Source organism: Oryctolagus cuniculus, chromosome 7 (genome assembly GCF_964237555.1).
Source record: "Oryctolagus cuniculus chromosome 7, mOryCun1.1, whole genome shotgun sequence".
NCBI classification, from domain to species: Eukaryota; Metazoa; Chordata; class Mammalia; order Lagomorpha; family Leporidae; genus Oryctolagus; species Oryctolagus cuniculus.
This window is the reverse complement of record NC_091438.1, coordinates 136,790,093-136,802,203: the sequence shown is the minus strand read 5'-3', so window position 1 is coordinate 136,802,203 and position 12,111 is coordinate 136,790,093. Positions and strand designations below refer to the sequence as shown.

Sequence of the window (12,111 nt, the reverse complement as noted above, 5' to 3'; positions counted from 1 at the left end):
TGACTCCCAACTTCAACCCAGCACAGTTCCAGCTGTGACAGGCATTTGGGGAGTGAACCAGTAGATGGGAATTAAGTCTGCCTATTCCTCTCCCCACTCTATCTCTACAATGTAAAAAATGCTCATGTGCCCTCATTCTCAGCCATCACCTGCTGCCTCCCACAGTGCACATCAGCAGGAAGCTAGAATTGGAAGTGTAATCAGGACCCAAACCCAGGCTCTCCAATTTGGGATACAGGTGTCCCAACTGGTGGCTTAACCACTAGACCAAATGCCCAACCGGTTTGTTCCTTTTTATTGCTGAGTAGTTTTTCATTAGCCAGAATTTGCTTATCTGTTCCTGAGTTTAGAGGTATTAGGAGTGTTTGCAGTTTTTAATCCCACCGTACTTGTACTCTAAAATGTGGCTCAACTGTTTCCTTCCCACCACCTTTTCCCAGTGCCTCACATATGTCCTTATCACACTTCATTGTATTGTATGTGGTTTTTTAATTACTTATTTTATTTATTTGAAAGGCAGAGTTAAGGGAGAGAGAGAGAGAGAGGTCTTCCAGCTGGTTGTTCACTCCCCAAATGGCCACAGTGGCCAGGCTAAAGCTTCTTCTGTGTCTCCTAGATGGGTGCAGAGGCCCAAGGACTTGGACCATCCTCCACTGCTTTTTCAGGTGCATTAACAGTAAAAGCTGGATTGGAAGTGGAGCAGCCAGGACTCAAACCCTTGACCATATGGGATGCTGGCATTGCAGGCAGCAGCTTTATCTGCTCTGCCACAACGCCAGCCCCTGCATGTGGTTTTGTGAAGGCAGAAAGGCAAGCTCATTAGTTCTGTCTGTGTGTCAGGCTCTCATTGCTAACATCTGCTGCAAAGCCAAGTGGATAGATGCTCCAGAAATCATTGTTGCAATGAATGTGCCTGGATTCCCTTTTCCCCAAGGTATTGCATCTTCAGGCTCTCATCTAGAGAACCTGAGAGAATTTTGGGGAAAAAATTATTTATTTGAAAGAGTGACAGGGGCCAGTGTTGTGGCATAGCAGGTGAAGCCACCACCTGCAGTGCCAGCATCCCATATGGGTGCTGGTTCAAGTCCTAGCTGCTCCACTTCCAAGCCAGCTCCCCACTAATGCACTTGAGAAAGCAGCAGAATATGGCTCAAGTCCTTGGACCCCTGCACCCACATGGAAGACCCAGAAGAAGCTCTGGGCTCCTGGCTTCAGCTGACCCAATTCTGGCCATTGCAGCCATTTGGGGAGTAAAGTAGCAGATGTAAAATCTCCCTCTGTCTGTCTCTCTCTTTCTAACTCTGCCTTTCAAATAAATAATTCTTAAAAAAATATAGAAGGAAGGAAGGAAAGAAAGAGAAAGAAAGAGTGAGCTATCCACTGGTTTACTCTCCAAATGCCCACATCAGCTGGGACTGGACCCAGCTGAAACCAGGACCTAAGAGCTCCATTTGGGTCCCCCAGATGGCTGGCAGGAACCCAAGCACTTGAACCATCATCTGCTGCATTCCCAGGTGCATTAGCAGTAAGAGAAAAGTGGAGTAGCTGCAACTGGAACAGGCACTCTGATATGAGATGTGGGCAGCCCAAGCAGCAGCTTAACCCACTGTACCACAACACTAATAGGTCCTAAAAGGGTTTTATGGGCAAATGTTTGGAAAATGCTACATACACCACCTCCCTCTCAAAGATTATAAGTAATAGAAAAAAATATTCTGAGAAGTTAGACAGTAAAAAAGCCTCTTAAACTTGTATCTTTACATAGTATTTCTCAAATTTGACCATAAACACATAAATACATCCTTCAAAAACTAATATTCCTGTGGCCAGCACTGTGGTGCAGCAGGTTAAAGCCCTGGCCTGCAGTGCCAGCATCCCATATGGGTGCTGGTTCGAGTCCTGGCTGCTCCACTTCCAATCCAGCTCTCTGCTATGTCTTGGGAAAGCAGTAGAAGATGGCCAAAGTCCTTGGGCCCCTGCACCTGCATGAGAAACCTGGAAGAGGCTCCTGGCTCCTGGCTTTGGATCAGCTCAACTCTGGCTATTGCAGCCATCTGGGGAGTGAACCAGTGGATGGAAGACCTCTCTCTCTCTCTCTCTCTCTCTCTCTCTCTCTCTCTCTCCCCCTCTCCCTCTCCCTCTCCCTCTCCCTCTCCCTCTCCCTCTCCCTCTCCCTCTCCCTCTCCCTCTCCCTCTCCCTCTCTTTGGCTCTATGTCTCTCTGTAATTCTGTCTTTCAAATAAATAAATCTTAAAAAAAAATATTCCTAACATACTTTGGGAAAAAGCACTCAAACTGTTTTACAGTAGTTCCCCCTTATCCATGGGGAATAGATTCCAAGACCTCCCAGTGGATTACTGAAACTGCAGATAGTAGTGAACCCTATATGTTTTTCCTTATACATACAAATATACCTGTGATAAAAGTATAGCTCATAAATTTGGCACAGTAAGAGGTTAACAGTAAATACGAATAAAATAGAAAAATTATAATGATATACTACAAGTGATGTGAATATGGTCTTTCTATCCCAAAATATTTTCATTCCTCATTCCAGCGCAGTAATCGTTTTGGTTACAGTTGTTGAACAAACTGTAGAAAGTGAAACCTTGGATACAGGGGGAATGCTGTAACTCAGTTTTCCTCTGGCCTAGTTAGGTGCCCAAATTCACATAAGAGCTTGAAGGGAAATTTTTCTATTCTCTAGAGCTATTGTATGCAGTGGTGTATGAACTTTTTTTTTAGGAAAAGATTTATTTATTTATTTATTTGAAATGCAGGGTGACAGAGAAAGAAAGGAGGACAGAAAGAAATCTTCCACCCACTGTTTCATTCCCCAAAGGCCAGGCCAAAGCCAGGAACTTTGAACTCCAACTGTATCTCCACACGAGGAGCAGGGACCCAGGTATTTGGGCCGTCCTCTGCTGCTTTCCCAGGCATTAGCAGAGACCTGGATTGGAAGCAAAACAGCTGGGACTTGAACCGGAGCTCTGATAGGGGATGCTGGCATTTCAAGTAGCAGCTTAACCTGCTGCTCTACCATGCCAGTCCTTGTGTGTAGGAACTTCAGTTGAAGGTAACGATCATTAAAATGGAGCCAAATAAACTCCTGTCACATTTATGCCTATATGCCTATTGAATCTGCTGGACAGCAGAGGAGGCTGACCAAATAGCAAGATTTCATTTCTTTCTTTGTAAATGAGCTTCTGAAATTACCCTCTCTACTTTCCTAGAAATTTAAAATTTTGACTCTAGAAGAATCTTAGAATTTTAAAAGAGCAAGAGATCACCACCTAATTGTATATACAATTAAATTAAGACACAGAAATGTTAGGCTTTGTTCAAATTATATAGTTGCAAAGTAGACCTAGATCTGAAACTGGTTTCTTTTATTCCTTCCTTCCTTCCTTTTTTTTTTTTTTTTAAGAATTATTTACTTATTTGCAAGGCAGGATTACAGAGAGAAAGGAAGAGAAATATTTTTTTAAAGATTTATTTATTTATTGGAAAGACAGAGTTACAGAGAGGCAGAGGAAGAGGGAGAGAGAGAGGTCTTCCTTTAGCTGTTAAACTCCCCAGATGGCCTCAATGGGTGGAGCTGCACTGATCCAAAGCCAGGAACCAGGAACTTCTTCCCAGTCTCCCATGTTGGTGCAGGGGCCCAAGGACTTGGGCCATCTTCTACTGCTTTCCCAGGCCATAGCAGAGAGCTGGATCAGAAGTGGAGCAGCAGGAACTGGAACTGGTGCCCATATGGAATGCTGGCAGTGCAGGCCGTTGCTTTACCTGCTACACCACAGCCCCAGTCTCAAGAGATCTTCTGTATGCTAGTTCATTCCCCAAATGGCTGCAACAATCCTTGCCCAGCCCTGGCTGATGCAAGGAACCTGGAGCTCCATCCAGGTCTCCCATATCGGTAGAAGGGATCCATGTACTTGGGTCAGCTTCCACTGCTTTCCTGGTGCATTAGCAGGGAGCTGGATTGGAAGTGGAACAGCCTGGACTGAAACCAGTGCTCGTATGGGATGCCAGCATCGCAGGCAGTGGTTAAATCTGCTGTGCCACAATGCTGGCCTCTGCTACCAGTTTCTTAATTCCCATTTCAGGTGTTCTTTTTCTGATAATCATTTGCCAGTGACTTCTTTTATTAACTCCATGAAGTGTAAGGCTTATTGAACCTGTTGAGCTAGTTCAAAGATTTCTTCATCTTACCTTTTGCTAAAAGTTATGGAGTTTTGTTGTTGTTTTGTTTGTTTGTTTTTTAGTTCAAGTGAGGAAAAAAAATGATTTTTTTTTCCAGGAAACCTGTCCCTATTAAATGTTCATTTTTTTTTACACCCTTTGTGAACCTGTGTCATCTGTAACTAGATGGCAATACTGCAGCCCAAAGCCACAGGTAAAAACTTATTCGTCTGGATTCCCCAAGAGACCCTGTAGTATGTTTGCTTGAGAAAATACTTCTAGGGTGAAATGGCTGAACTAAGGCAAAATCAGGGGATTCAGCATCTTGATTAAACTGGTCTTTAAGGCTTCACTTAAGAGCAGTTTGTCAACTTTTTACCAATTAACACACACCATTTAAAACATCCTGAGCACTAATATCCTTGATGACTAATTGCATTTTTTTGGTAGGTGGGGAAAAGTGGCAACGTACCAGCAGGCACTACCGTGGATAGCACCATCACTCATCCATCTGAGTTCGACTTTTACCTCTGTAGTCATGCAGGAATTCAGGTAACTTGGAAGCTGGTCTGGATCTTTGACTTGATAGGAAGGTGTTTGCAAATTCAGCAGTTAGCTTGAGTAGACTTGTTATTAAACATGGTAATTAACTTTGTTAATGCTTGTATCCTAGAATTGTTATCTGTTGGTCTAGGTATCTACTTGTAGATGTGCTAGGCTGAAATACTTCTGAATTTAAGGAGTAAGTTTCAATTCTTATCTCCTTTCAGGTAGTCAGCCCATGTCAGAAACAGATTAATCATGCCACTCTTTCTCCAGGGAACCAGCCGTCCTTCGCACTATCAGGTCTTGTGGGATGACAACTGCTTCACGGCAGATGAGCTGCAGCTCCTGACCTACCAGCTGTGCCACACCTATGTGAGGTGCACACGCTCAGTCTCTATTCCAGCCCCTGCATATTACGCCCGGCTTGTAGCTTTTAGGGCCAGGTATCATCTGGTGGATAAAGATCACGACAGGCAAGTTTCTCAGGCACAATAAAAATCTCTTTCTCATTTAGCAGCATGTTAATTTGTTTTTAAAGTTACTATAGAAGACATTTTAAATGATTTAAACTGCCCTCCAGGATTTAATTGCAACAAGCAAATAAAATTAGATGTGCCTTTGAGAGCTTATAACATGACTTTTGATCCAAGAAGTGCTCAGGCTTGTTTATACTTGTTTCTCTAAAGAAGTCTAATTTGGAGCTGCCTGTGGCTTTGGCGTGGAGCCAAATGCATTTCAGATCTATTCAGATCCTGAGTAACCTCAAAAGGTGGCCAACATGGCCCCCTGACTCCAGTCAGAGGTCTGTGGATTCCACTTCATGCAAAAGGGAGTCATGATCACTTCACTCCACTTTCCAGTGCAATCTGGGATGTACCAGTGAACCTATGTGTGGGAGGGGGCTAGGCCACTCTTAACCCCAAATAGGGATCCCAAGAGAATTGGACATTTTGACCTATTGCTGAGCTTCCTGCATTAATTTTCTCTTCCAAATGACCATCTGTAAAATATAGCAGTTTCTGGGCTCTTCCCCAAGTCTGAATTCAGCTGCTAAATTCTAGACATTCCACTGCAAGTCTATTTCTGTATGGTTGAAAATACACTATTACAGAAAAAGCCTGGCTGTGGCTTCATGCCTTCCATTCTATAATATACATCCACTCATTCAGCATATTTATTAGGTCTGACTGTGAGCTTAGTATAGTGGTAGGTGCAAGAAATACTTACACATGGCTCCAGTCCATGAGGATTTTGTGTTTCAGTATGGGAAACAACACAGGCAAATATAGAACTGACAACTAGCCCATTATCAGTACAGATAAAAGTACATTGCAATGTCAGAGGAAAGGCAGTTAGAGAAGACTTCATAGCCAGATGCAGAGGCTTTGGCTTTACAAAGAAAAGGATTTTCCAAGCAGAAGAAACAATGGACACAAAGGAGAGAAAGCACATGACATGTTTGGACAATATCAAGTTTTCTTTGGCCAGAGCATATTAAAGGGGAATAGCAGGCATGAGGCAGGGAAAGTATGTTAGAGCAAGACTGTCTTTGTTAAAAACAGAAAGCTATTCCTGGGGCTGGCACAGGGGTACAGACTTCTGACTACAGCCTGGCACAGGCCTGACTGTTATGGTCACTGGGGAGTGAACCAGTAGGTGGAAGAGCTCTCCTTCTGTCTCTCCCTCTCTCTGTGTTGCTCTGCCTTTCAAATAAATAAATAAAACTTTAGGGGGAAGAAAAGCTATCCCTGGGATAGAATAGGTAGTTAATTGGCCGTGAGTAGCAGAGGAGAAGATGAAATAAAGAATGACAAAGATTTTGAGGCTAGATGACAAAAACTGGTTAAAGCAGAGAAGGCAAAGGAGGAGTGATGAGTAATGGTTCACTATATCCCCCTTCCTTTGAAAAAGACATTTATATTTATTTGAGAGAGAGAGTAACAGAGAGAGAAAGAGATCTTTCACTCTTCAAATGGTCACAATGACAGGGCTGAACCAGGCTGAAGTCAGGGAACTCCAGCCAAATCTCCCACATGGGTTGCCAAGGCCCAGATACTTGGGTCATCTTCTGTGCATTAGCAGAAAGCTGGAAGTGGAACAGCTGGAACTTGAACTGGCCTTCCCTTATGGAATGCCAACCTTGCAGGTGATATTGTGCCATGAATTGGCCCCAAGCTAAGCCCTTTGTATCACATGGTATGTTTATGCAGTACATTCAGAAATTGTTATTATTACCCTGAAATACCAAAATGCAGAGTTGTTACTTGTCCAAGGTTATATAGCTAGCAAAGAGAAAGCAGGAAGAGACAAATGGCACAGTAACATTTGCTGAGGGTCTTCTGGGTTACAGCCGTGTATTAGACACATAAATTTGTTCATTCAACAAATGGTTACTGAAACTATGCTATGTGCTGGGCAGTAGGGATAGAGTGGTGAGTGAGATGTACAAAGTTGCTGCTTTTTTAGGACGTACATGTAGTCTGGAAGTAAATCATTACCCAGTTAATAACTTAATTTCAGTTGTGTTTAGTAACATGAAACAAAAATGTTTTCACCGTGTACTGTGAAAGCATGTTCCAGGTTGACTCTGCACTTGAATTTGGAAGTTATTATAGGTTCCTTTCTCTTCTTTAAATTTTTATGATTTATTTTCATTTTATTTGAAAGGCATAGAAACAGAGAGAGCTCTTCCATCTGCTAGTTCACTCCCCAGATATCTCCAACAGCCAGGATTGGGCCAATCCAAAGACGGGAGCTCAGAACTCAACCTGGGTCTCTCATGTGGTAGACAGGGACCCAAGTACTTGAGCCATCACCTGCTGCTTCCCAGAGTGTGCATTAAGGGAAGCTGCATCTGAAGTGAAAAGACGGGGTTCAAATCAGGTACTCTGATGTGTGCTGCTGGGCTCCCAAGAAATGTCTTAATTGCTGCACCAAATGCCCATTGCCAGAATAGATTTCAATAAGGAAAATGGCATTTAGCTGAAACCTAGAGGATGAGTAGGAATTAATCCAATATAAATGGTAGCAAAAGTTCTCATAAAGGAACCAAGAAAGATCTGGGTCTATCCAGACTTTATTTTATGTAGTTCTTACAACTTCTCATTAAATAAGTTGTACTGCACTTCATGGTTAAGCGAACTGGTGGGTAAAGAGACATAACAAATTATTTGAGGAGCCAAGGCTTGAATCTGATATCTTCTTAAATCTGGTACCACCGACGCTGTTTGTAACGGTGAAATATAAAGTGGCCTTCTGTTACACCTATGTTTTGCTCTCTTCTTTTTACAGCGCGGAAGGCAGTCACGTGTCAGGACAGAGCAATGGCCGGGATCCTCAGGCCCTGGCTAAGGCTGTGCAGATCCATCACGATACCCAACACACGATGTATTTTGCCTGAGAGTCTCAGAAAAAAGAACCTGTTTGGCACCTCATGCAGCCTCAAAATGTTTCAAATGCCTACCACCTCTAGAGAGAGCCAAGTCGATCGCAGGTGGTCTTCTACCAGCAGCTCGGAATAGTTGCACTGAATCTACTTTCTTTGCAGCACTATCTGATGCATCAACAGAATTGAGCCATTTTTTTTAAAGTAATAGATACTCATAGATTATCTTTTCTGATGCACTGGATGGAATTTTTACCTCAATGTGCAAAGGCTGATAGCCTGAACTTTTTAAAGGACTTTACAAGAAAGGATTCTATGGAATATTTTGCTAGCTGTGGTGTTCACCGCAACCCGCATCCCTCTAGTCTTATAGGAGAAGATTATTCCTTTTTTTCTGTTTTCATCAAGTGGAGTATATATGGATGAGAAAAACCAAACAATCTGCTTCAGTTGAGTGTAACTATTTACTTGTGTATGTTCATGGACTTTTTAATGGAGATTCCTGACTTCGCCACTGTAAATGCCTTTAACGAGCATTAATTTTTGAAAGATTTACAAAGTTTTATTAGTTTTACTACTTTATATGATTGATCTCTGCAGACTTGTGCTGGTGCAAGTACAGGCTGCCAGGCAATTTGCACTATATTTGGCTTCAGATTCCGCAGGCAGTTATCTTATTGGATTGACTTTTGTGAATGTGTGACATAAACAGATATAATGCATGTCACAGTGACAGATAACACTGCCATGGTCAAAGTACTCATGTTTCTCCCTATTTGAAAAAGAAAATAGTTTTTAGTATTTTTCCAAGTTTTCAAAAGTGCCCATTCTATGCTGCTGTGTGGTTTGTTAGATCTAAATGATTTTTAAACTTTTCTCATAGAAAGTTAACTTTGGCAATAAACATTTTTTAAGATCCCTCCTCTTCTGTCCCCTGACAATGTAGTTTTCTAGATGAGATTTCAGTATGATTTTTATTAGCTATTTCTTATATATCATAATCTGGCAACTTCTGAAACTGGTCAGAAAAGACATATATTTCCATGCCTTTTTAAAGAATTGTTTTTACCTCTTTTATAGTCACAGTTGGTGTCCTGTCACTTTATTTTAAAATAAGCTAGAACCAGGATGCTTCCTTATTGGATAGGCTTTGCCAGTCCTTAAGGTACCTTGAGTGATGCTGCAACTTGCAAAAACGTACCAGCATTTAAACTTTTTTTTTTTTTTCCTGAGAATCAAGGTTACTCACACAATTACTTGCTTCTCTTTCAAACTGAAATGTACTTGGTGGGTTTTCCTTCCTTTTATTATACTAAATCTGTGTAGAAAATATTGATTTTTCTTCATAGATTCTGGATTCTGCTCACAGGGAGATGGGATTCGTTTCTTGTCTGAACAAAGGGAGCTGATCTAAAGCAAGCACCAGTTAAAACATAGGGGAAAGTGTATTCTGTATTTAGTGTAGATAATATTTTGTGAATGGACAACAGCTACATATACCCTTGGTAGTTCCAGCCGGTGTTTCCCAGCGCAGATTTTACTGACTTGGAATTCTGCATCCCGGAACATCAGGAATGAGAAATGGAAAGGGGGATAAAAGGCCCCAGAGCCACACTCCATAGAGCTGAGGAAAGGGTGGGGGAAGAGAGACACACAGTGTGGTGAGAACAGTTTTCTGCCTCTGGAAGCCGCTGGTTGGGGAAACACTGGAGCGGATGGCAAAGGGTGTTTGCTTGAACTCATGGGTCAGTCCAAATCTCTTAATCTAGCCTTCTCAAAATCCCAGCAATATAAAGCACTGTTTTTCATCAATTGTGGAAACAAGCCTGTAAATACATTCAAGTTTACAGTTCCGCGGGCTATCGCTCAGCAGCACCGCCGACATTTGCTGAGACCGGTCTCCAAGTTTTGTAATGTGTGTTGAGCCCCCAGCTCATTGTGATGATGCAGACGCCCCTGATCTGAAGGTGATGGGAAGAAAGCAGGTTCTGTGACTGAAGCACAACGTAGGCAGGAGTGAAGAGATGGCAGTTGTTCGTTTCGTAAGATTTTCCTTTTTTGCAAATACCTCACTTGGATAATACAAATCAGGACATGTTGGTGAGGGGCTGGCTGCTGCTTTTATTCACACTTGTTCAGGGAGAGCACAGAAAATACCCTTCAGCATGGCCACTCTGGACCCAAGAAGAGGAAGAACGGAAGCTTTTGTGGAAGGAGGACTCAACGAGTGAAGAACTCTTGGTGGCTGGCTGGCAGGCCAGCAGGCACCTGCCCTGCACGGTAGTGCCTCGGGCTTGCTCGCTAGTAACGCACAGAAGTGTCACTTCTCACCATCTCCTGGCATGCACGGAACAGGGAGCAAGGCGGAGTTCAGGGAAGTCCCGAACTACTTGCCTGCAGCTGGGCTCTACGCTTGACCTTGATCTACATAGTCTGTAAGACCTCAGTCAGTCCTTGGACACTGGGGCAAATCAGTGCAGTGGTGGAGGAAAAGCCAGGAGGCCTATTTTTATAGGAAAACAATACCATTAAGGGTGCAATGTTGTCATTTTGGACAAAAGGGAAGAAAATGATGAAGTAGGATCATTGGAAAAACTTGTTGAGGGGTGAATCTTTAAAAGGCGATCTCTGCAGAGTCAGAGTTGTGGCAATACTTTTGCAAGCAAGTCTGAATGCACAGTTTTAATTGAATTCGGCTTGACTATTCAAATAGGTAACCCCCTCAGGACTGATTGAATCGTTATGCATGTGTCAATCAATGGGAGGTGTGCATTCTCTACAAGTAGTGTTAGGCTGTTGGGTTTTCTAAATCGCAGCCTGTTTAGGCACTGTCATGTGGTGTGAAAGATTTAAATGTAGCAACGCTAATGAGTAACAATTTAGGGATAAGGAGCAAGGACATTAAGAGAGTGGTGAAAATTCAAATGGCGAACCCATGGTTTTGTTGTTGTGAGCCATTGAATCCTGAGCGATTTAGACAGTGAGCTAGCTGGTGTAATGTAGCCAGCATTCTGGGCAGGCAAAACATATTCATTCTTACTGTAAATTCTATTTGCTGCTTCCAAAGGTGATGATTTACAAGCAGACGTGTTCTATACGGTCTGCATTTTAGGATCTGGTGCCCAGCCTATATCAGAGCTTAACCTACCTGGCTCAGATACCTCTGCTTCCCAAGGGAAAAGTTAATCTACTGGTAGAATAAGGTTCACCCTCTCTACCCCACCCTAGCAACTCTTTGTGGATGTGCTGTAAGATTTTCTTGTTCAATAGCAAGGTGGTAGCTCTACTTTCATTTTAAGAAAGTGGAGGCTGAGGGCATTGTATCAAAACTTTCAACTCCAAGAATTTTTCCTTGTCAAATTCAAGGAAAGATCTTGTTATTGATGAACATTTTCTTATCCCTTGCTATTGACATATTCATGCTCTTTCTATGTCTAGTGGCTGACAATGTTTGCGTTTGTTCATTTGAATAATGGTGTGATTTCTGTTTCTATATTGTTAGATTTGTAATGTTTTAAATTTATTCAATTTGGACTGGATGTATGTCTCTAGCAATACGAGGTACTTTCTAAGCTATTAAGGGAGGGGCTATATCCCCATATTGAGAAAAGATAATGGTTGTTTAAATTTTGCATTTTTTTTTGGCCTGCAGGGATATTTTGTGTTCATGTGTCCAAAAATAAAATAAAAATAAGACAAATCAGCATTCTTGTGCCAAAACTTGTTTTGCTTGTCAATTGTCTGGTAAATGCAGAGTACACTGTAATGGCAACACACATGGTTGCTGTTAAAAAACAATTTCCTCCATTTGAGAAATTTGACAGCAACAGTGGGAAAACTTTGTGTTTTTAAATGCTCGGTCTTCCTATTTTTGTAAGTTGCCGTTTGGCAATTTCAGAAGGCATTTTCAGCAACATTTCACATATGAAAACTTTTAAGTATTCATCAGGATTCTAGGCACAGCTCTCAATGGGAAGATCTATTTAACTGATATCTTG

The 12,111-nt window shown here is 42.2% G+C and overlaps 1 protein-coding gene across 4 annotated transcripts in view; it reads left to right on the top strand.

The window, feature by feature from the left end:
- Positions 1-11,833, top strand: part of LOC100357099 (protein argonaute-4) — a 43,124-nt gene extending 31,291 nt beyond the window's left edge. For 2 of the 4 annotated variants that reach the window (XM_051832165.2, XM_051832166.2), the window contains 3 exons: positions 4,633-4,734; positions 5,002-5,201; positions 8,020-11,833. In XM_051832165.2, coding sequence (XP_051688125.1) covers positions 4,633-4,734; positions 5,002-5,201; positions 8,020-8,128 — 411 coding nt within the window. In that variant the 3' untranslated portion in view covers positions 8,129-11,833. The remainder of the gene's footprint in view (positions 1-4,632; positions 4,735-5,001; positions 5,202-8,019) is intronic. The other 2 variants (XM_070078767.1, XM_070078768.1) reach the window with 2 other exon arrangements.
- Positions 11,834-12,111: the final 278 nt, after the last annotated feature.